Here is a 22,189-nt window from a genome sequence, read left to right as displayed (position 1 = left end):
TCCCCTAGTTGGGAAGTGACACACGGAAGACGCGACTACAGTTAACGCACTTTGATTGGAAGAAGTAAAACCGCATTCTATTGGTTATAAAATGTGAGGACATCGCTACAAAGGAAGACACAACCGCCATGCTATATTTCTTCATTACTTCTTCAATAACAATTTTGCTTTTGTCGCCGCCCGAGTAAAGTTGAAGATGGCCTCCGCAAAGGATGAAAATTGCATAAGTCCATATAGGAGACTTCTCCTAGAAATGTCGATGGAACTGTCTAACAAAGATCTGGAGCGGTTGATGTATGCTGTAGGGGATCGTCTTCCCAGGAGATTGACAGAAAACATAGAAAGCGGACTGAAGTTATTTGAAGCACTCGAACAAGATGTACACATTGGTCCACAGAATCTGACTTTGCTATATGATGGGTTTAAAGCGATCGGCAGAGTGGATCTTGCGCAAAGCATTCAGGTTTTTTCAAGAAAACTCCACAAAGCTGATGATAATCCGGATGAGACTGACGGTAATTCTGTATAAGGTGTATCTTGTAGAGACAAAAAATATTACTCAATCGTTGTCGCATCGGTCGCAAACGTCAGTCTTTAGATCCGAGTTTCTTAGAAAAAAAAACAAATAAGTGTTTTGATGCAAATCTGGAAACTTACTCGAATTGCTTTATTTAATATTTACAAACAACAGGAATATCTCAATAAAAAAATATCCTTTACCAGTAAAAGTATTTTAATACTTAAAAGTTCGATCTGAATTCGACAACGCGGTAATCAAGTTGCAATATAAACATCTTAGAATACTTCGCCTTACAGAGCTCTGCACACCTCGCTTTTTAATTCCCAAACCTAAATTTTTTTAAGCCATAAATTACTACTACTAAAATATTAAGAAAGTGAGTTCAGGTAGAATTATTTAGACACAGGAAATTCTTTTATATTTGTTACGATTTTGTCTTAACTAGATGGGCAAGGTGACATGGTTCCTGACGGGGTAGGGGACGGTAGTGATCCGGAACCAAAAGGAAGTGATCTTGCTGACAATGGTGCCCGAAAAGGTACAGATACGAATAAACTTAGCGAACTGGTTCATTCTGAGTATTGCTCAATAATAAAGAACTTTTTTCCTAATCTTATTTTTAAGTTTTAACCCAACAATTTTTTCCAGTGGAAACCTTAAAACCTGGCGATTTGAGCTCTTAATTAACCCAAGTTCTCCCCCCTCTCCCTCCCACCCAACTCGGCCCTAGATCAGGAAAAAAGGAATCACGTGGGGTATAACATCATGCTAGCAACGTATCAAGAAAAGCGGATCGGCCTAAAGTTGAGCAGGCTTTGTTTAATGAATAGGGTCTTTTCTTCCAACTCAACAGCTGTAGCCGACGAACACGTCATGACATTTCGATCTGTAGTTGATCAGCAACATCTTGCGAATCCTAGAAGTACTTCAACAGGGTTAAGTGGCGGTAATGCGGATGGCCGTACAGCTGAACATCTTGTTGCTGTCAGAAGTGATCCTTCGCTAACTGTTACAAATAATGGTGAGAACCTGAAAAGGGAAGGAAATTGACAGAAATACTTTAGGAATGTGGACAACAAGTGAACTACTTATAAAACTTTATGCGTCACTGTTGCTTTGTGAACGTTTAAATATATGCTTTGGGCAGTTTAACTGATCTTTGGATAGCAAATTAATTGAAGCAGTTTCCAATTGAGTGTCAAGACTAATCCGAGATTTCTTTGCTTTTGCTTATCTTCGCTTAGTGATTGGTCAAGAAATCTCGAACCACTTTCTGAAACATGCAGATTCGAAACTAAAACCGATTCTCGCGTTTGAGGCAGTTTCTCTTTTTCACTAGGAGTTTTCACTGGCTATTTCTGATGATTTCCTTTGTTCTGATTGGCTATATCTGATGTTTTCCTTTGTTCTGATTGGCTGTTGTCATCAATGTGGTTTGTGTGTGAAATCTCTTTCCTTCTTTAAATTTCAGGCTCCTCTTTAGAATCCGCGCGGGGACCCTGTCCTGCACCTTCTCGGGATTTCGTCCTTGGATCGTCTGCTCGACTCCAGCCTGATCCAGCTGCAGGACCTGCACCTGCTCGATACGTGAACTTTCTGGTTCACGAGGGCTACGTAGTGGAAATCCTTGGAGGAAAACACTATAAGACCCCTGATGGAGAATTTGTAGAGATGAAGAGTGGGACGCAATATAAAATACACGTCAAAAATTCTCATGCTTATGGTAAAAGACATACATATTACTGTTTCAAAAACACTTTTCAACTTTGTCACCATGTCAAATTGGGATGAAAACACACTGTTAAGTTTCAATGGACTCCTGTTACTGACTGCGCTACCACGTTCTTGTTGACAAGAACTTCACCCCTACCCTGATGAACGGACCTGCACCGGTCCCCATCCGGAAAATCATAATCAGGGTGACTCTTTATTTTCGCTGGTGCATGGGGAACACCTCACTGCACTTCATTTGATTAGAGGTCAAGGGACGTTATAAGCGTCTACCAATTATACAATTTCTTTCTCACTTTTCATTGAGTCCCTTTCGTTTCTTTTTGCATGGAAGACCGAATTCGTCAATACTCTATGATGAAGATCTCGATTTTATACATATAAGATCATTGACCACTTGCGCCTTTTTTCCAGGTTGCCATGTCGACATATCTATTGATGGTTATGACGTAGGGGGATGGGCTCTCCGCGGTGGAGAAGAGATGTCAATAGAAAGACCAGCTTATGAGGCCAAGAAGTTCACCTTCTACCGAGTGAAAACTGCACCGAAAGAGGCAGGAATTGAATCTGGCCGGCCCGAAAATGGAGTTGTTAAGTGCGTGTTCACACCTGAAGCTTTTCTTAACATTCCAGTGATCACCTCTGACTCGTCTCAGCCTTTGAATGTGAGCATGCCTCCATCGGCGACAGTTGGTGATTTGAAACGTAAATTGCAGCACCAGATGGGAGTTATGGATGACCCCGATCAAGTTCTGGCTAAAAGCGACAAGGTCCTATCAAATGGTACACGACTACGGTAAGAAATATAAAGCCTGCAAGCCTTCAGGATGGTCCTTTGGATTGCGGACTAGTAAAGGATAAAATCTTGTCAATTTTCCCTTTTTTTTCATTAGAGGTATACTTGAGAAACCTACGGATTTGAGACTAATAGATGCAGAAATATCAATTACAGTAACAGCCGAGGCGTCTTCCAGTTTTCCTTTTCCAATAAGGGTGCATCCCGGCAAGGTAAAGGTCCATTATCTCATGGAACAGATAGAAGGGAAGATTCAAGTCCCAATCAGGGACCAAAAGCTTTACCATGAGGGAAACCTCTTGTCAGCCGCACCAAGTAGCTATCTCCCTGATAAACTTATCTGCAGTCCACATCCGGCTGTGAATGTCATTATCCCCGAGTACATTCACATAACTGTAGAAGATCAGAGTGGCCAATCATACTCCGTGAAATTGGACAAAGAAAAGAACTTAAAGGCGGTCATAGAAGAAATTACCTTGTGCTGTAACCTGCAGGAAAACGAAGAGGCTACGTTTACTTTCAATGGAAAGCACCTCTGCCCTTCTAAAGACAAAGGAACCTTATCAAGCCTTGGTATTTGCTCGGGATCGAAGCTTGAGTTGACAGTGAGAATTCTTTACATCGAAGTCAAAGTTTTCTTCTCCAATAACTCTTCATCAGTCCGTGTGAAGTGTGATCCCCAAGAAACATTCCAGGATTTGGTTGAAAAGATCTTTATAGGGCACAACAGCAGTAATTGCAGGCTTACATTTGCAATAGATGGAAGAGAGTATGATGCGGATCAAGACAAGGGTCCGTTACAAGGTATATTTTATTCCTCAAATATAATCTATCACTAATAATAACAGTGTTACTAAATGGCTGCGGCGTAGGGTGAAAGAAAGATACTATTTCGGCATCTTCATCCTATATGATAGTTTAACAAGCGAGATAATATATTCCGTTAACTTTCTCTGATATAGATTACGGAGTTGCGCACGGCTGTACGCTTCGGGTAACGAGACATCCCACCTCGGTCAGTACTAGCGATAGAGAACGCATCTGGTAAGTGTTTAAAATATGGCTGTGTGCATAGAAATGCAAATATCCTGATACTTCGTAAACGTTTTAGCCGCCATAGACAAGAACAAAGACGTACATTTAAGAACGCGAGGTGGCTTTTTTTGCTAGGACTCAGATTCCTTTTAGCATCCAATTTATAATTGGCGTTCATTGACCTCGACTTGGTCGAACTGGCTTCTTTAATCCCTAATCAATTTGTTGAGGTGGTGAGAAAGAGGACAAATGACGATTTAGACTACAAAAGGGTTTCTTAGGGTTTCCTACTAAAATCTCAGCGTTGTAAAGCTAAAACAGGCAATTTGTTAAACTATAAACCTTGATTTGTTTTAGAGCGCGAGCGTGAATTTCTGTCTGAGTTAACTTTAATAAGCTTGGATACAACGTAGTGATATTTGCACTTTCTATTTCTCTTTCAAATAGGCCTCAGGCGTTAGGAGCTGTAGGTAAGTTAAGCACCAATGGGAATGGGTGGAGAAGGTGTAACAAATCAGGAAATGAACACTTATACTGCAATCCCTATTCAATTGCTATCCTATTCAGTCAAAAACAGCTAAAATTAAAGGTTTCTCGGACACTTTTTGTTTTGATTTGCCATTATCGGGAGGATAATAATAATCTGTTATCTTAAAAGATTTGGGGGGCTGGGGGGGAAGGGGGTAACTGTCAATTGGGACCTTGTCCTGTTACTGCCCCCCGTCACGAACTTATTTTTTTATGTATCTGTACATTTTTGTAACGAATAAATTGAATTAGGGTACCAAAGTGTTATACGCCTTAGTTTCCGTGCAACTGGTGAGTAATTTTCCCTTTTTCTGTTACAAGTTTTATGCTATAAATATTTGGTAGCTTGCATTACTCGGTGTTTTGTCTAATTTAAGAGACCCGTCAAACTCCTCCTAAAGAAAGCTAAAATCAGGAGTTTTCTCAGACACTTTTTGCTTTGATTTGCCACAATGAGGAAGATCATGATGTAAGGGAGTTTAAGATGGGGGGGGGGGGGGCAGGGGGTAGCTGTCAGTTGTGACTTTGTCCTGTTGCTGCCCTCTGTCACGAACTTCTTTTTTATGTATCTGAACATTTTGTAACGTATAAATTAAATTCAATCAGGGCGCCCAGAAAATCAATCCTTTGGTTCCTCTGCAAGCGGTGAGTAATTTTCCTTTTTTCTAGTTTAAGTTCTTCGCTAAAAATATAAATATTTCGTAGCTGTACATTTTTTTAACGAATAAATTAAATTCAAGTGGAGTGCCAAAGTTTTCCATACGTCAAATTTTGATTTTAAGGAAAATTTTATTCATGAAATTACTCGATCATCTGAATAAAGGGGTAAGTTTCTAAAGAAACTGTGGTGCTGCGTCGGTGGGAGAGTATAGCAGGTAATTTAGTGTTAACAACTGGGTTGAAAACGTAAATTAGCCACCGTAAAGGGTAAAAAAGCTGACGTTTCGAGCGTTAGCCCTTCGTCAGAGCGATTGGCGAAGGGCTAACGCTCGAAACGTCAGCTTTTTTACCCTTTACGGTTACTCGATCATCTGTTACGTAAACGGTTTATTGAAAGAGAATTACACAAGTTCCCTGAGTGCTCACTTCACTTTTACGCCGCACCACAGCCTCTTACTTGCTTAAATGGCATAATCTAAAAAACTAGCTTGCTTGCTGTCAATTGGGACTTCGTCCTGTTACTGCCCCCCGTCACGTACTTCTTTTTAAGTCGTGAATTGCGCGCGCGCATGCGCAAGAGCGAGTTGTAGCTATGATGTGGAGAATGGCACTCGCTCGCTCGCTCGATTGGTTGATTCCTGTAAACTTTTTTTTCGATTTTAAGCTTTTGAGGCATTTGATAGTTTTTGGCGAGTAATAAACAAACGAAATGGCAACCTTTGTTGCTAAGAATAGTGGTGCGGCGGAAAAGAAGCCAGTGATAATCCTAAAAGAGTTTATTTTTTTTCGTTTTAGTTTCAACAAGCGGCGCTAGCGACTGGCAGGCGTGCGAGGATTCACACAGAATTAAGAGAACAACCTTCGTTTTTCATAAAATTGCATTTTACAATTCTTGAAATTGAAAACAATCCGAAGATTCATTAAAAATATCACTTACTTCGTAGCGCTCGGAGTTTACAGGTGTTCAAAAGCTTTTTCTGTTATGGCGTGAGATTGGGGCAAAATCGATCATTACATTTTGTATCGTGTGGTTTTCTGTGTGAAGCAACAGAAGGTGTCGGCGACTAACGAAATTACAGGTTAACACGAAAGTCAAATAACACATAAACAAATAATTTTGGCTACCGATTTTCAGTGAATTTTTAAAGAACAATTTTCTTTTAAGTTTAAAGACAATTTGAAGATTCAAAATAAATATTACGTACTAAAATGCGAAAACTATACACCACAAAACTGATAAATAGGCCTGAAATGAAATTCTAGCTTGTTCTTGATTATGCGTTGCCTAGCACGAGACCAAAATCTACCCAGGCGGAAATCCAAAATGACGGTGGCAATCTGGGCTTAGTTATATCACTCAAAACTCGTTCCCGTTTGTCCCATATGATAAAGAGGGAATGATTAATGTTTTCAGTAAGACAATAAGGCCTTGATTTTCCAATATTTACAATGATAGACAGTAAATTTCACTTTTCACCCACATTTACTTCCAACATTTTCTTTTGAACCATAAACAAAAATGATGTATGTTTAAAACACATGACATCATCCACCCCTGTCAAATTTAATAGCATGATCATTTCAGTTGTAATGCCTTCTTATCCCAACGTTTCTTTGTTTCTTTGCTACATTAGCGAACACTGAACTACTACTCGTACTCTAAATATGACAATCAACCACAAAATTCCCTAAACCAGATAACATTAAACATGATCCAAAAAATCATGTAAGTCATCTGTCAATTCACGAGTTTGCCCACAGAGCACTTTGATTTATGTATATGTACATTTTTGCAACGAATTAATTAAATTAGAGGAATGCTAAAGTTTTCCATGCATCAAATTCTAGTTACAAGGAAGATTTTGACTGTAAATATGTGAAAATCATATATGTGCACTGGGGTTGAAGAAACGAAAATAGAAGCGATCCTCGCCGATATGAATATAGTACTGAACTAGTAGTGAAATTCATTAATCTACTCGATCAGCTTTTCTTCTTCTCATTTTTTTTTAACAATGAGAGCTCTCGCCTTTGTTGCGTAGACGGTTATTAATAGAAAATTACACTTGTTCCCCGAGTGCTCACTTTTACACCGCACCACAGCCTCTTACATGTTTAATTAGGATAATCTTAAAAAATAGCTTGCCTACTTGTCAACTGTCCAGCTAAAGAGACACGCAGTTGAGTTCCAAATAAGTAATTTCTACTAAATTTTAAGTACCTCTCTATTGCTCTTGTAATTTACAGAAGAGGATCAATCCTGTGGTTTCTCTGGAATTTGTGAGTAATTTTCTTGCTTGCATGGCGAAGCAATTTGTCTAGTTTTAGAGGCTCGTCAGGCTCCTCCCAAAAAGCAGGGGCTGAAAAAGCTAAAATGAAGGGTGTTCCTCAGAACCTTTTTTTTTCGTATTTGTCATTGTGATGAGGATCATGTGGAGGAGTTTTGGATCAGCCATTCTCGGTCAGATACATACAGTATATGAATTTGCTTTCTGTTTGACTTGAAGAATTTAGGCAGGGATGCGAGATTCTATGTGTATATGATTCGTATCTCAAAGATACGTTTAGGTTCTCGATATTTCTTTCTCTAATATATATGGGATACTATAGCTTTCGAATGCCAGATAATCGCTTGATAATCAGATAATCGATGACTTCCATCAAGTATTTCAACTTTTCAATTTCCCCTCTCATTCTCTAACGTCATACGGTACAAATAACCAAAACCTCTTTACTTACTGAACTTCCCTCTGTAAAAAGCAAGAACATTATTTCCTGTCACCGAAATGTATCCCTTATAGAAGCAGACAAATCAAAATAAATAGATCTCCCCTTTTCTATTTCACTGCTATGTCTACAGAAAGAATTCATTTATGACTGAGAAATAAGGCCTCAGAGGAAGAGGAGGAATGAGAGAGTCGAACGCGATTACTACGCGTACCATCCCATGTTGGAAACTTTCCAGTTTAAAATATGCGTGAATAAGTCATTCTTCAGTTTACTGAATTTAAGTAGACTGTTTGTCTCGATTATTTTGCATTCGAATTTCCCACCTCGATGATCACTGTGCGCGATATTTCCCGGCTATGATTCTGAATTATATCATCCAATAATGCGTCGATCAATTCTAAGCTTCAAAACCTCCTCTCAGGGAACCCAATTGGCCCGCCCACGGACCAGATTTAATGGTCAATTTTTATGCAAAAGACAAAATCAGGGTCGTGACTTTCTACTCATTGACCAAGCTTTAAAACTTGTAGACCTTGTAGACCTTTTCTTCTGAGCTGTTCGCTAGTGAAAGTGAACTTTACCTATTAAAAGATAAAACGCTTGTATTCCTTTGGAAAGACTTGACACTTCCTTCTCCACCCTAGCTGGGAAAGGTTCAAATACCCCAACCTCTGGGCAAAGAAAACAGTCAAATGCCCGTGGTTTTCCGGGTAAAGATATTGAAATTTAGAGTTGGTCGGCACATAACCAGGTGTAAGGTCGTACTTGGGATTATTGGCCCGGAGTCTTCGGTGTGGGTTGGCAGTATGGACTGAGCGCAGGGAGGTCTGTATTTAACAACTGAAGGACAATATTTCCCTTACGACAAGAGCAAGCGAAGTTAGTAGGCAGTTTATCTTATGGCACTCAGACCGAGCTTGTTTATTTTATTTTTACTAGCTTTCAGTCATAAAAACGCACAGCTTATGACCGTTTCTTTGGTGGGAACGGACCGCAGGGCAAAATCCAAATCAAATAAGAACACTAGTCAGAACGCTTAGATCTACCCCAGGACTACCTTGCCACATAAATGCAATAATAATAAAACCGTAAATATGTCCTGGAATATTTGTATATCTGCCGTCAATGCCCTTTTCCTATTACATGTAAAGTTCACAGTTGTGCCAATGTCGTTGAACCGGATCCAGCATGGAGATCAGGTGGAACAACATTACAAGGCCACAGTACACAACAGTTTACCACGGCTGAACCAATAAGAGTGGATCATTCACGGAGGGTGGAACTGGTAATCAGGCTTGTAGCCAGGTAATACACCACTTAGCACATTAAAAAAGGGATGGGTCAGTTATTTGTTTTGGAATAGTTAGTCCTTCGTACCTGGCTCGACGATTAGCCGTTGTTATGGAAATGAGCCGTGTATTATCTCCTAGGTACGACTTGAGAGAGTAGCGGTATTCGACCTAAATGTCTCTCGTTATTACAAGGATTTTTAAACAAGAGCTTTTCTAAAGTAACCCCGAGCTGTCACGAGCTAAGTACAAAATTGTTTAGGGAAAATTTTAACACAGTCATTTACGACCAAGGAAAAGCGGTTTCTCCAACACCGAGGGCGAGTTGTAGATGTTAGTTCTTTGTTGTTAATATTCTTGTATGTCTCTCTACTTTTTAGAGATGGAGAAAAAGATCTAGAATTTCCCAAAGGTGAATGTAAACCGCTGTCAACTCTGACACCACCACCTGTCCAAGAGTAGGGCAGACAATGAATCGGTGTAAATGGAAGTCAGTTCAATAAGTAGATTGTAATTTCTTTAGATTTGTCTTGTTCACAGATGACAGCAAAATATGTTAAAAACAAAATTCTACAGTAAGCTGAATAATACGAGCATTCAGGTTTTGTTCTTTCTTATGATCTGTTGGAAGACAGATGATATCACCAACAAGTTTTTACTTCTTTTACATTATATGAAACATATAGATACCATGTTGCTGTTGGTCAGGTCAGTAATAGATCACAGAAGTTGTAAAAATATGGTAAGAACATCAGTGACATGTACTTCGCATTTATTAAAGAAATAACTTTGAAAGCACCAATCCTCTCAAACAAATATTTTTATTTCATCTTAAAAGCAAGATTACACTTTGGCCTCTTTGCGCAACTTCTTCAGTTCAGCTTTAAGAACTCTGTTTTTCTGTGAAGCAAAACAAAAGCTTTCATTAGACACTACATCCGCATTACCATCACAGCGTTTCCTTGAATGAGCATCCACGTTCTAATATGAACCCCTCCCTGAATAAACTTCCCACCAAATTGGACATAATATTAAACAAGCACCCCTTTTCAATAAGTGCCCACCCACCCTCCCCCCCCCTCCACTCTGACTATCTAAGATAGTAGGGACACAACGAAAACCTGTTACTATTGCTACTTCGTTTTAAACATAAGCTTCAACTACAGTGGAAGATGTACAGGTGGATTATTTCTTCATAAGCACCCCTCCTTTTAGTGGAAATTTTAACTACGCACTTGAGCACTGAGGAATACATTTTGTACAGGTACACTGTGTGCAGGTACAACACACTCAAAAAGCCCAACACGATCGGTCACACTTTATTTATGTCTTATTCTGAGAAAGGTTAGCAATGTCAATTCAAAATAGTTCTGAGCCCTTGCACTGATAAATGGATAAAGGGGGTAAGTTTCTAAAGAAACTGTGGTACTGCATCAGCAGGGGAGTTTAACAAGATGAGTTGATCATGTAAGCTGTCCAGGCGAATGACAAAGGACTAACACTCATAACATAAGCTTTGAAACTCTTTATAGTAGCCAACTTACTATATCAACTCAGTTGATAAAACCAAAATACTTCACACTAACAAGCCTCACATAACTATCCCAATTACATTGAATTATGCAAAAATATTTCTGAGGTTGGAAATTTTTATACCACTGATGGTAACATACAACTTGGCTATTTTCAGTTATCTTATCAGCTGTGTCCAAATCTAAGGTTGAAAAGTTTCACATAGCATATAAAATCAGCCATAAATTTGGCCACTTATGAATCAAAATTAACAATAACCAAACAATCTAGAAAAAATGGTTCTCTCTTATGGATTAACAAATGTTCATAAGGAAATTTGTCACAACTGTGGTGCAAAGAAAAACCCATGCCACTGATGAGGAGTTAACCTCAAACCAAAAAATATCATCAAATCAACCCTCTGAGAAAGAAAAATTAGTTGAAGGTGTTGCATAATTTGGTTGTTAAATTACAGTAAATTTTAGCTCTGACACAAAATAAATAAAAAACATAAAATGATGCTATGACCATCAACATGTAACAGTTTTAAAGGTAATTTTCACAAAGGCCAAAATTTGATACATTTTGACATGACCTAGGACCCAGGATTCTGTGGTATATCAGAGACAGGTTCAGTGGTAAAATTCCAAGGAGAATATGGTGTGTATTGAGAATAGCATTTAATTCAAAACCATATTTCCAGAAGTCTCCAACAACAGTTACACTATATCATTGCAAATATTGCATGAAACAAACAGATGTGCATTGTATCCAAGATGTAATTATCATATATCTAAATAATAAAATGAGTTGCATTATACTTGCATTTAGGTTTTGTTATTATCTAAGACCTATTAGCAGACAGACATTTTCATGATGTCACCATTAACAACATTTTGCTTTGTTTTCACTTAAGAGATAAAGATTGTATGTTGTGGTAGTGCCACTCAGTAACAGATCACAGAAGACCCCATGGCTTCCCCTTGTGTGCCACTTTTTTTGTTCTTACCACAATTTGACATCATCTGTGATCTATTACTGAACAGATGCATGGCAACATTGAATCTCTTTGTTAATCTGCAAACAGTCACTGCACTCTTCTGATTGGGTGTGGTGCTTAATTGTACCTTTGCTTCTTTCTTCAATTTAAAGTGGGATTTTATTTTAAAGAAAAGAAAGCGAGGAATATAATTTAATATTTTGACAGTGGCTTACCCTCTGCTTGGCCAATTTGAGCTTAAAGCGATCGAAGTCAGTGAGAGTTGCTCGCTTCTTCTTTGTGGCTAGTTTCTTGGCCCAGGCTGTCTTTTCCCACTTTTCAAGGATCTCTCCCTTCTCAAAGGCATTCTTCACTGGTCCACTCTTAGCAGAGGGTCCAACTTTGACCTTGAAGTCAGTGAGGGAGAGGTGCTTGAAGTTAAGGGCTTGGCGGCACACATTGGTACAGGGCCCATCAATCAGAGCCTGTTGAAAAAGATTAAAGTAAAAATTCTGCTGATTAAATTTTATTTTCCAAGGCCAAGGCAATTTTACTTAATGTAGTATTGATAAGGAAAAAACCTCTCTTGCTTTCTCAAGTCTTGCAGTAATTTTTTGCAAGTCAATTACAGATATTAGTAAAAATTTGTATTACGATACATTAGAAGTGGATAGCTTACATATAAATTGCCTTCCGCTCCAAAGATCTAATTCCCTTTACTGACTTCCATACAATTCCTAATATGTTAGTTTGGAGAATTTGGTATTGGGTCGACTAATAATCCCCTAATTTTCTTTATTCACATTACTTGTCTAATTAATATCACATTGATATTGTAAGGAGAAGTTCTGTCTTGGTCAATCTTGGGAGTTCAAGAGCACTATCACCCTTAACTCCCACGATCTGATTGTCAGTTCTTCCCTCTAGCTGCTATACATTTCCTTGTAAATCGGTTATGAGAATTTGCTTTTCAATCAAGGTAATATCTTGTAGCTGATGAGTTTAAGTATTCTTGTTACCTGTTTGCTGAATAATGTATGGATATTATAGGGAAAAGTAACATGTTAATCACTTCTGGAGTTATAGTGTTAAGTCCCCATTTGTGTGTACATGAACATCTGTCACTGCAGGTGAGTTTTCCCTTTTTAACTTATTGAGTTGAGTTCCCTCCTAACAAGTGATATTCAGTGGGAGATCTGTTTGTAACTTGTCTTATACTATCAATCAGTGAAGAGGACACAGATGAGGAGAGAAAATAGAATGAAAACAACTAGGGGCTGTTATGTTGGTGTAACACATTATAAGATTTAAAATAATAACTGAGTTTTTCTAAAGATTTTGCTGAACAACACAAAAAAGAAACAACTGACACTGAAATAAAAGGAGTGACAAAACAATAAAGGTAATAAGTTACAAGGAGACAATTTGACAAATCAGATGACTTTGTACAATTGCTTGGCAACCAGGTAGATAGTACACCAAGACGGCTGCCTTGATGGAAACTAATTCAAAACATAATACCAAGCTTTCAAGGAAAGAAAAACAAAATTAACAAAATAAATTTCACTTCAGTGCTCCAAGAAAAGAATGCAACAGCCAAGAGCACGAAGAAGGTACAGCTGACTGCATACAACATTGAGATCATTGTTATTGTATAAAAATAAGCTTGTTATAAACCATCCTACCCAGACGAAGGGTACTCGCTTAGATTCAAGACACAGAAATCAACTGAATCGAACCATTAGTCAAGCAAAGTACATATAAAAGAAAAAAACATGCTGATTTCTTTAGGAATGAGAGAAACTCATGATCAATTTTGAAATCGACCTCTTCAAATACACAAACGGAATCAAACCCCACTTGCAACTTCCTAAATGATGTTTGATTAGTCTATAATATTGATAAAAGCATTTCTAACGAACTATTGACATGATATTAACTTCAGATCGTTCATATAAAATGGAGATATAATCTGTAACAACACTTACTCGATTCTGATCCACCACATCAACTATGACACAAAGTTTTCCTTCATCGGGCCCAGAGTTAATAAGGGCTACACGGCCAATCTCCACCAAACGCTTGTACACCTGAAGGATTTTTTCACAAAAAATGAGCACAATGCGACACTCCAAAGTTTACTTATTTTGACGAATACTTCTAAGTGTATCACACGTGGACTTACCATCTTGGAATATCCGCGAGAAAGGACAAATCTTTGTCAAGGTCCCGTATGTAATGAGGCGCGCAAAGCGTTAAGGGTATACTCTCAGTTAACCGCTGAATGGTATAATTGGCGGCGCAAATGTAGAGGAATGGATGAGCTGGGTCATACTACTATTGACGGTCAAAATAGACATTTAAGAGTTATTTAAAAATTAAAATGACCTTTTTTTCACATTAATCAATATTAAGCTTATTAACTTTCTCTTTTACTATATTATGAGCTGGTAGTAAAACAAAAAAGTCCGAAGTCGAAGGGTAGTCAAACGAACCATTGGGTATAAAATTTTAGAGATGACTGATAACTGGTAAGGAAAGAGGAAAACATTCAATTCAACCTAAATTAACACAGAGGACTAAAAGAATTGCAAAAAATTATCATCCATACTTAAGAGAGAATCACACTTTCCACTCTAATACGTCGAAAAGCCCATCAATCCACGAAACGATCCAAATTATAAGTGACTGAAGAATTAAATTTTCTAACCGGAATTTCCGGTCTGTAAATATGCACAGCAAAGGTCGCCGTACTTAGTGTGACTATCCCATGAATAAGCTCAAATTAGATTGACATGTTGGGATCAAATTTATCAGATTTATGGCTCAAGGCTGAGGTGAAGACAATTTTTAGGTACTTTATTCTGACCGAGTAAAGGCGAGGCGGCCGGAAGCTAGTGTGGATGGTTTGCAAAATTTTTCTATTTTTCTTATCTATTTTCCAGTTTCTAAGAAGACAGTTCCTTTGCTTACATTGAAAGGTTGGTATATGAAAATTCCTCTTGAGAGAGTAGGGTATAAATAGTCTACTAGTCTTAAATATTAACTGCATAGTTCTCGCTTAAGTTCCGACGGCTCGCATGAAGACGACACGATGTGTGGGCCAGAAATTCAGTTTAGGAGTGCAAAGTGGGAGTATATCATAGCTGGTTTACACGAAAGGAATGCGGAGAAACATTTTATCAATAACGCTGAAGAATCAGAGTTTTTGTGTCTAAGAAAGAGTAGATTTCATTAAAATCCTGGCTTCTTAAATGTCGTGAAAAAATAACTACAAAAAGCAATAGTAATGTTGAAAGAGCTGATTTTTGGAAAAAGTTTCGGGTCGTCTACAAAGTCTGGCGGTCAACGTTGTCAAAAACCCTACCACGGAATTATTCTGAGGCTTCATTTACGAGAACTTTATGAGTGTTCACTTCGCTATCGGCACAAGAAATATATCTATTTTCGTTTATCGAGTCTAAAATTACAACCTTCAGTTCTCTTTCATCGCATGATTCCTGCGTGGGTAACGACCGTTAGACAGTGTCTTTGGAGGTCTGTCATGGTGGTCCATGAAAACTTCGATTTGGTATCATATCAGATCCTTTCGTTTTAAAGGCAAAGGTATGCAAAGTGTTTGTTACCTAACCGGTCTCGTTTGCGTGGGACTCAAACAAAAGAATGAAGTTTATCGTACGAGCATTTACGTCTGGGCTCAAAATAAAACAAACATAGAATAGAATATTTCCTCCTATGAGCGGATTAATACAAATTTAATGCGATCATGCTTTGAACGATCTTTTTTTTTTCTTTCCTTTCTTCGAACACGATATCTTAGATGTTAATAAACAGACAACGGAGACGGATTTGTATCACAGCGACGAAGACCTCAGTTGTAGTGCAACCCTCTGTTTGAGGACTTCGAACAAAGGGCGTCAAATACGAGTTGATCACGTTTACGAGCTTAAAAATATATTACTTAACTGAGGTCACCGTATTAATTGCTGTTATTAGTAAATAGACGGTAGAGAGATTTGTATCGGAGCAACAAATGAGTTAAGTGTAACAGAATCCTGATCTTTTGCTCAAGACCAACCGTCGGTAGAAATGGAACAAAAGGCGTTAAATATGTGTTTATAAGCTTAAAAAAATATATTGCCCGTTGAGGTCACGCTATTTTTCAGATTAACTATTCTTCGTCGTCTTAAGGTATGTAAAAATCACCAAGGTAGCCGCTTGTTTCCAAACAATACGAACACTCCAGAGTCAATTACAGTTTTCCTTCACTACACCTCCACCCGCAAAACCCTCACAGATTTCAATGACATCTACCCAGAAAATTGTGCCTCGTCATGCAGGGTATTCAGATGTAGCTCGTAATATTCACTGCCCCCCTCCTTTCAGAGAGCAGTTTGCGTGCTAGCACTAACGGTTGAAATCAATGTATACACAATAACAACTCAATTTACGACAAGCTAAAGCGCGTTAAAAACGTTACCAAGCGCGATATGGTTTTAGATTACAACAGAACGTCTTACAATCCTCTTTGTTTGTTTAAGCCGAGATTAATATCAACAATAAGGTCGATCGAGGTTTGCACGCGGATATAAGAGTGAGTGAAGTGTTTGGAAGGGTTGATCGAAATTAAGAAGGAACATAAAGAAAAATCAGACATATCGCAGAGCATGGAGAGTTAGGAACTTTCTCCAACGAAATTAACTGCTTGAAAGTAATGGATCTCTACGAAGTGAGTTTATTCTTTCTTATAGATCAAGGACAATGTATATTTATAGTCAGTTCGCATCAAAAACAACAACCTTCGCTCTGCACATTTCACCTTTCACTAACAGTTCGTTTTTTACACAACCACTGCAGTAACCTTTCTATGGCATTAATAATTTGTCTCCGCGAGAAAAATACATCAATCACCCTGACGTATTCCTTAATCAACGGGCTTTTCCAGGACTTAGAGGACGAAGAAAGATATTTTATTTGTCTAACACATAATAGTGAAGAGGTCAAAGAACTCTTCTTAGCGATTTATTGAGTTCTTTTCTGTAACGTGAAAATTTGCTTTACACGAGAGGGAAAGCACAAAATATCGGTTTGATAAGATGAGAGAACACAGAAATTTGAAGAATAAACCAAAAAAAAAGATAGTAGCTAAGAAAGAAGTAGATTAACAAGAGTAGAAATCAAATGACAATTGGCTATAAAAATTTAGGCTGACTTTTTCGAGGTGCTCGAACAGTGATGTTGTTCCTTTAATCCTTTCACTGGTCACTGCCTAAGAGCTACCAATATGTAAATTCTCCTTACAATATTAATACATTGTCAAGAGGTGAAAATGAAGAAAGATATCAACAGGTGAATGTTACTTGACTCAGAACTAACGTGGCGCTAAACGAGTGACAGGGACAGGAGAATTGATGTTTAGATGTTGCGCTGGATCGAGAGTGTTGGTGACGGACGCTACGAATAAGTTGAAACAAAATGCAGAGCTGAGCTTTCGTAAAGTGACACCACATCCGTGTTACATAATATATAAGTTTTTACTTTTTTCCGGCTTAAGATCACAGACAATAGTTGATAACCGAGTGCAATTATGTCATCTGAAACTTTCGGATGATCGGCTCTGGACTCAGTCAATAGTAACAGTAAACCGCAAAGCTGGCAGAAATGACAAGAGCGGTGATATTCAACAACTTTCCGGTACCTAAACATTCATAGTTCTTGAGATCTATAATAGGCTTTGAACGATCAAAAACTTTTTGGGTGAAATTAAACCGCGAAAAAATTGGCCTTTAAAGAGTAACTTTTTCCTTAAATGCTTGGTTCTGTGATGTCTTCCTGATTTCCCCATAAGACAGCTTGGGAAATCATTCCGCACACACCTGTTCCGAAAAGAATTAAGTTTCTTTTCTGTCGTATTTACATCTACCGTGATCTGCATAATGACTCATTCTCTATATTTAAATTTCTATGAAAGGAAGGTTCAACGCATCACATGAACTAAATGAAGAGGATTTCTGCGGAATTAAGACGAGGCCTTGACAAATTACGAGGGGGCCAATCAAATTTAAGAAAAACTGACAGGTTTTTTTTGTATGCTTTTGAAATAAGCTCACACGTAAGAAACAGCCACTTTCTTGAAGTAACATGGTGAATATTTATCCAACAGGAGACAATGCGTCCGGTAAGACTCGATAATTTGTATAAAACCTTTTGCTATGTCTCGGATCGTTCAGCATTTCCGTATCTAGCTGTTATTAACACTTATCAACTTCTGAGTTACAATAGAGATTTCATGCAAGAGCACCAAAGAAACCTATTGAGATAAACCGATAATGTAGAGGAGGATTTTGGTTTCACTCAGGAAAATCGATCTGTAACATTAGACAACAAAACAAAGGGGATGAGATTTTGTTTTGAAGAGTATACGTTCAGATCCGAACTCCTGATCACAGCCTCCTAATTCTCACAGTTTCGTTTTTCTCGACAAATGGTTACAAATTAAATCTCAATAATGTTTCAACCGGCTGCCTCAGCCGGATTTGACTGGTTTGGCGGATGATAAGCTTACAGAGCTCATATGCTTCAAAAGAGGAAGACTTGTTTTGGTAGATCAGAAGCTTTTTAACTTTTTATATAAAATATGGGTCCCCGTGTTTGAGGTTTCCGAAGCGATGTAATGTTTACCAGGCCGGAAGAGTGTGTTGCACGTTCCAATCATGTGTGCTGTTGAAAGTTAATAGCAACGCACGTACGAAGCTTTGTGTTTCCCCTTTTCGTTAAATCTTACGAAGATTTCAGTTATCTTGCTCATGTATAAAATCATTCTACTTATACTTAAATATGAAACATGAAAGTTCCTTTTAGGAAGACTGCCTTCGATGTATGAACATAAATAATTTTCTATATCCGTTCGTCTATTTGAAAATTCTGACATTTATTTTAGAGATAAGTTTTTTTTTTTCCTTCCTGGTCCTGATAAGATTAAGCAACCGACGATAGAGAAGACTAATTTATCGCGGTTACACGCTCACTTGACACGTTGAAACCTCATTTTCCATGAATTTTCATGAAATGTTTTCACGGGAAAATAAATCATATGGGATGCTCTGTGTGGTACTAATTAAGGAAAGATTTTTTGGAAAAAAAAAAAGGGTCGGATTGTAAGTGACTTAGCTTCGTTTTGCGTCATTTACAGCTGATCTCCCTGAGGCATTTTGAAATTGTAAGCATCTAAATTATTGTGTTTCTTCTTCGACTTTATAGCTCGCGTGTACTGTCTACGACAAGTGTTGCTAAAGGGCAGTAGTAAAGCCCCAGCCACACCGCACCTATTTAAAACGTTATTTGCTAATCCAAGAAACATTCTCCGTAGCAGTCTGCTCCCTCTCCTGTTTGCCAAATGGTAAAACTGTGAATAATTAGGCGTAATTCGAACGAATGATACATAGAGAGAGAAAAAACTTTTCTTTAGTAGCTTTAACACCTTTGCGTGACTTCCACTTAACTGAAAGAGATGAGACTAATATTTCACCTAAAAAAAACAATTTTTATTACTTCAAAAGCTAAACAGAATAAGTAGAAATTTCCTAATGAAAGCCGGCGCAAACTAAAACTAGGATTTCAGTATTATTAAAGGTAAATTTTCCACTCCAATTTTTCTCCGAGATATTCCTTTCCAAGTGCAATACTTACTTTTCCATCCTCGTTACAAGAAAACAACTTTGTCAGTTCATGTGTTAATTACGTCATAAAAACTGGATCTCAATTTTTGCAGTTATTTTGCAAATGTTTCGTTCCTTGTTAAAAAAAGATTATTGCCCAGTATGAAAAAAAGAAAAATGGCAGCAAGAAACTTTGCAGAATTTTATTTCACTCTAAGAATTCGACTGTGATCTCCGTAAAAGAAAAAAAAAAACCTTCATCTGCCAAAAATTAAACTTTAATCTTCGTTTTCCTTTATTTTTGAGCACAAATTTGAAGCACTAATAGTTTTGCACTTGCCGCAGAAACCATTTACTTTCATTTATCGCTTTTCTTTGATAAAACTGTCAAAGCGAAAGCTGTTTGAAGTATATTTTAAAACACCAAATTGTATGGTTGCCGGAAAGGATAAAGTTTCCCTTTTAATTGCTGCCAGATCGTTGTCATTTACTCCATGTGGATAACAGCGATCATGAAATTTCGCTGACACGTGCCACTTGTATGGCTGATTATACTTGAAAAATGACTGGACAATTGTTTTCAGAACATCACTAAAGTTCCGGTCCACAGTCTTTTAAAACTTCATTTGCATCAGAAGTGTGCAGCGAGTGGCAAAATAGGATGACAGATGTTTCAGCTTAGTTTGTGGTGTGAAGAAGTTTCAATTCACGAAGCTTTGTCTTCGCGTCTGCCAAATTTTTCACGTCGAGAGGAAACATAGGGGAGAAATCAATTTAATTTTTCATCCCAGTGGCAAATTTCGTGAAGGGAGACTGATACAGAAGAGCCCAGGTGAGGTGTTTTTCGGAATAAAATCTCGATATATTTATCGCCGCTGTTTATTCACTTGAGATTCAATATGAATCTGTCAGAAGGAAGCTTTGTCAGCGACATCGAACCGTAAGCTTCTTAGATTTTTCCACCGAAATGGAGCCGCCAGAATTGATATTGACGTGATACGAACGGATTGGATGTAAACACTTCTAATGCCACAGCCCGCCTGTTTCACATCGGTTGTGAAAAATTCACTGAGGACATCGCAGGGTTTCACAGAAGGTTCAAATCAGCGATTCATTGATTTGTTCTCTGTTTTCCGCCTCAGGGAGACGCGTTTAAAATATCTTTAGAAACTAAGCGAGCCCCACGAGCCACGCATATGTTTGCGTCGCTCCATGCTGACATTTTTTTTTGTCAAAATGCAAATGTTTTTATTCTTAAACATAAACTGTTTTCGGTGCATTAAAACCAATATCACTTCGGACCTGCAAAAATCGATTCCTGTCAAGAGGATTAAACGGCCAATTTAATCTGGCGCTCTTTGGTTTCGTACCTCTTGGCAAAAGCTAATATTCTGCCTGCAGAACTGACTATAATTAAGCTACGATTATTCAATATCGAGGTTCGAAAACATCTTTAAACTAAAAATTTCTAATTGAGTTCTTCATCTGATCTGATAAACAGAGAACCCACGCTAGCGCCACAATGTACCGGAACAGATTCTGGTAATACACACTTACCGTGTGAACAACTTGTCGGGATTCAAGTGACATTATGAAACGCTTATTCCGCGCGCTCACAGATACCAGTTGTCAAAAGCGCCGGAAAAGAAAGCAAAGAAAAACAAAGCACTCTAACCATTTGAATGAAACAATGGGAGCATGTCTGGACTTGCAGAGCTCTACTCCTCTAAAAATTCTACTGGTTCCATGCGAATCTCAACCGTCTTCTGCAACAAGATACTGGATTGTGGATACAAGAAAACAGGGCAAAATTCCCTTCTTTGGGTCTAACAGGTGCAAAATTGTGCAACATATGGGCAACAGAGTTACGGAGCCCTTTCATGGACATGTCACGACGAGAGAAGGACGAACTATCATCAAAGGGATTTTAACAGACGGAGCCGTTGAAGGGAAATATTTTGAACTCGTGTTGCAAGCTTCACCGCAACAACTAAACCAACCCTACCGGAAAAATTCTGCAAGAAAAGCTTCATTGTGCGGATTTCTTCAGCGCAGTACAAAAGATGAATTTGGTTCATTCGAGGAGACACATGACGCATTTTTACATACAGAGGGGGAAACCAGCGAAGTTTTTGACACACAAGAAGAAATTCTGACATTTGCAGAGGAAAAAGTTTCCTAATTTCCTTAAAAGTTGTACGAGGCGTCATTCTGTTAAAGAGGTCTGGTTTGGTTAAACTATACACTTACGTGGAGTTCAATATATCCGCGGAGATATTGTTTCTTGATTTTATGCCGGCAAGATTGTTAAGAATATGGATGTCACAGCATAGAATTCTTAAACTTTTTGTTTACAAAATAGACTGACATAGACCCTAGATGGTGAAGAAATGTTGCGTTAACCTTAGATATTAAATATGATTTGAATTGAGGAATTTGTTGATGGTTAAAAATGGCATTTAGCCGACTGTAGCACGAATTAAACATGGATTTAGGAAGATGGCCTGTTTTCATGATTCTCATCGAGCGACAACAAAATCGTTAGCAACGCATGCTGCGAGGAATTCAAACATCTAATTTATTATATAGAACCTTAAAGTTTCGTTTACAATGTTTATTTTTTTTCTCTAATTAGTATAGACTGAGTGCCGTATTGAATACTTAGTAGATTCCTCTAATCACTAATATTATTCAAGCTGAACTTTGCACTATCGCATTTACTACAGTCAACATAAGCTACCATGCGCTTGA

At 38.1% G+C, this 22,189-nt stretch overlaps 3 protein-coding genes across 5 annotated transcripts; 2 read left to right on the top strand and 1 right to left on the bottom strand.

Moving 5' to 3' along the window:
• The first annotated feature begins 6 nt into the window (after positions 1–6).
• On the top strand, positions 7–10,091 carry LOC113665670 (uncharacterized). Of its 2 annotated transcripts, XM_089200234.1 has the most exons (12): positions 7–515; positions 966–1,058; positions 1,374–1,541; positions 1,992–2,243; positions 2,666–3,047; positions 3,145–3,851; positions 4,010–4,091; positions 4,530–4,552; positions 5,217–5,255; positions 7,518–7,550; positions 9,152–9,305; positions 9,670–10,091. In XM_089200234.1, exons 1-12 carry the CDS (start codon positions 197–199, stop codon positions 9,749–9,751), a joined length of 2,334 nt encoding a protein of 777 aa, XP_089056360.1. In that variant the 5' UTR covers positions 7–196; the 3' UTR covers positions 9,752–10,091. The 2 variants fall into 2 exon arrangements, with proteins under 2 accessions (XP_089056360.1, XP_089056361.1); XM_089200235.1 differs by lacking the exons at positions 9,152–9,305; positions 9,670–10,091 and adding an exon at positions 8,119–8,279.
• LOC113665683 (large ribosomal subunit protein eL14) lies at positions 10,092–21,125 on the bottom strand. 2 transcript variants are annotated; one of them, XM_089200298.1, is made up of 5 exons: positions 14,392–14,456; positions 13,966–14,117; positions 13,769–13,870; positions 12,017–12,265; positions 10,092–10,189 (listed from the first exon to the last, which is right to left on the bottom strand). In XM_089200298.1, exons 2-5 carry the CDS (start codon positions 13,966–13,968, stop codon positions 10,133–10,135), a joined length of 411 nt encoding a protein of 136 aa, XP_089056424.1. In that variant the 5' UTR covers positions 13,969–14,117; positions 14,392–14,456; the 3' UTR covers positions 10,092–10,132. The 2 variants fall into 2 exon arrangements, with proteins under 2 accessions (XP_089056424.1, XP_089056423.1); XM_089200297.1 differs by lacking the exons at positions 13,966–14,117; positions 14,392–14,456 and adding an exon at positions 20,996–21,125.
• Positions 21,030–21,936, top strand: LOC113665681 (uncharacterized). Its single transcript, XM_027181408.2, has one exon. It carries the CDS (start codon positions 21,030–21,032, stop codon positions 21,618–21,620), a length of 591 nt encoding a protein of 196 aa, XP_027037209.2. The 3' UTR covers positions 21,621–21,936.
• The last annotated feature ends 253 nt before the right edge of the window (positions 21,937–22,189 follow it).

The sequence above is a fragment of the Pocillopora damicornis genome, chromosome 3 (assembly GCF_964200805.1).
Source record: "Pocillopora damicornis chromosome 3, jaPocDami1.2, whole genome shotgun sequence".
In the NCBI taxonomy this organism is placed as follows: Eukaryota; Metazoa; Cnidaria; class Anthozoa; order Scleractinia; family Pocilloporidae; genus Pocillopora; species Pocillopora damicornis.
This window is presented reverse-complemented; position numbering and strand designations above follow the sequence as displayed.

What these genes read in the sequence shown, in the direction of transcription:
- LOC113665670 (XM_089200234.1), top strand. Translation starts at nt 197, where the DNA reads ATGGCCTCCGCAAAGGATGAAAATTGCATAAGTCCATATAGGAGACTT. An exon ending in TAATCCGGATGAGACTGACG is followed by an intron (nt 516 to 965) that starts GTAATTCTGTAT and finishes TGTCTTAACTAG; the next exon opens with ATGGGCAAGGTGACATGGTT. An exon ending in AGCGATAGAGAACGCATCTG is followed by an intron (nt 4,092 to 4,529) that starts GTAAGTGTTTAA and finishes TCTTTCAAATAG; the next exon opens with GCCTCAGGCGTTAGGAGCTG.
- LOC113665683 (XM_089200297.1), bottom strand. Translation starts at nt 21,028, where the DNA reads ATGTCACTTGAATCCCGACAAGTTGTTCACACG. An exon ending in CCCGACAAGTTGTTCACACG is followed by an intron (nt 13,871 to 20,995) that starts GTAAGTGTGTAT and finishes AAAATCCTTCAG; the next exon opens with GTGTACAAGCGTTTGGTGGA. An exon ending in TCAAATTGGCCAAGCAGAGG is followed by an intron (nt 10,190 to 12,016) that starts GTAAGCCACTGT and finishes TTTGCTTCACAG; the next exon opens with AAAAACAGAGTTCTTAAAGC.
- LOC113665681 (XM_027181408.2), top strand. Translation starts at nt 21,030, where the DNA reads ATGAAACGCTTATTCCGCGCGCTCACAGATACCAGTTGTCAAAAGCGC.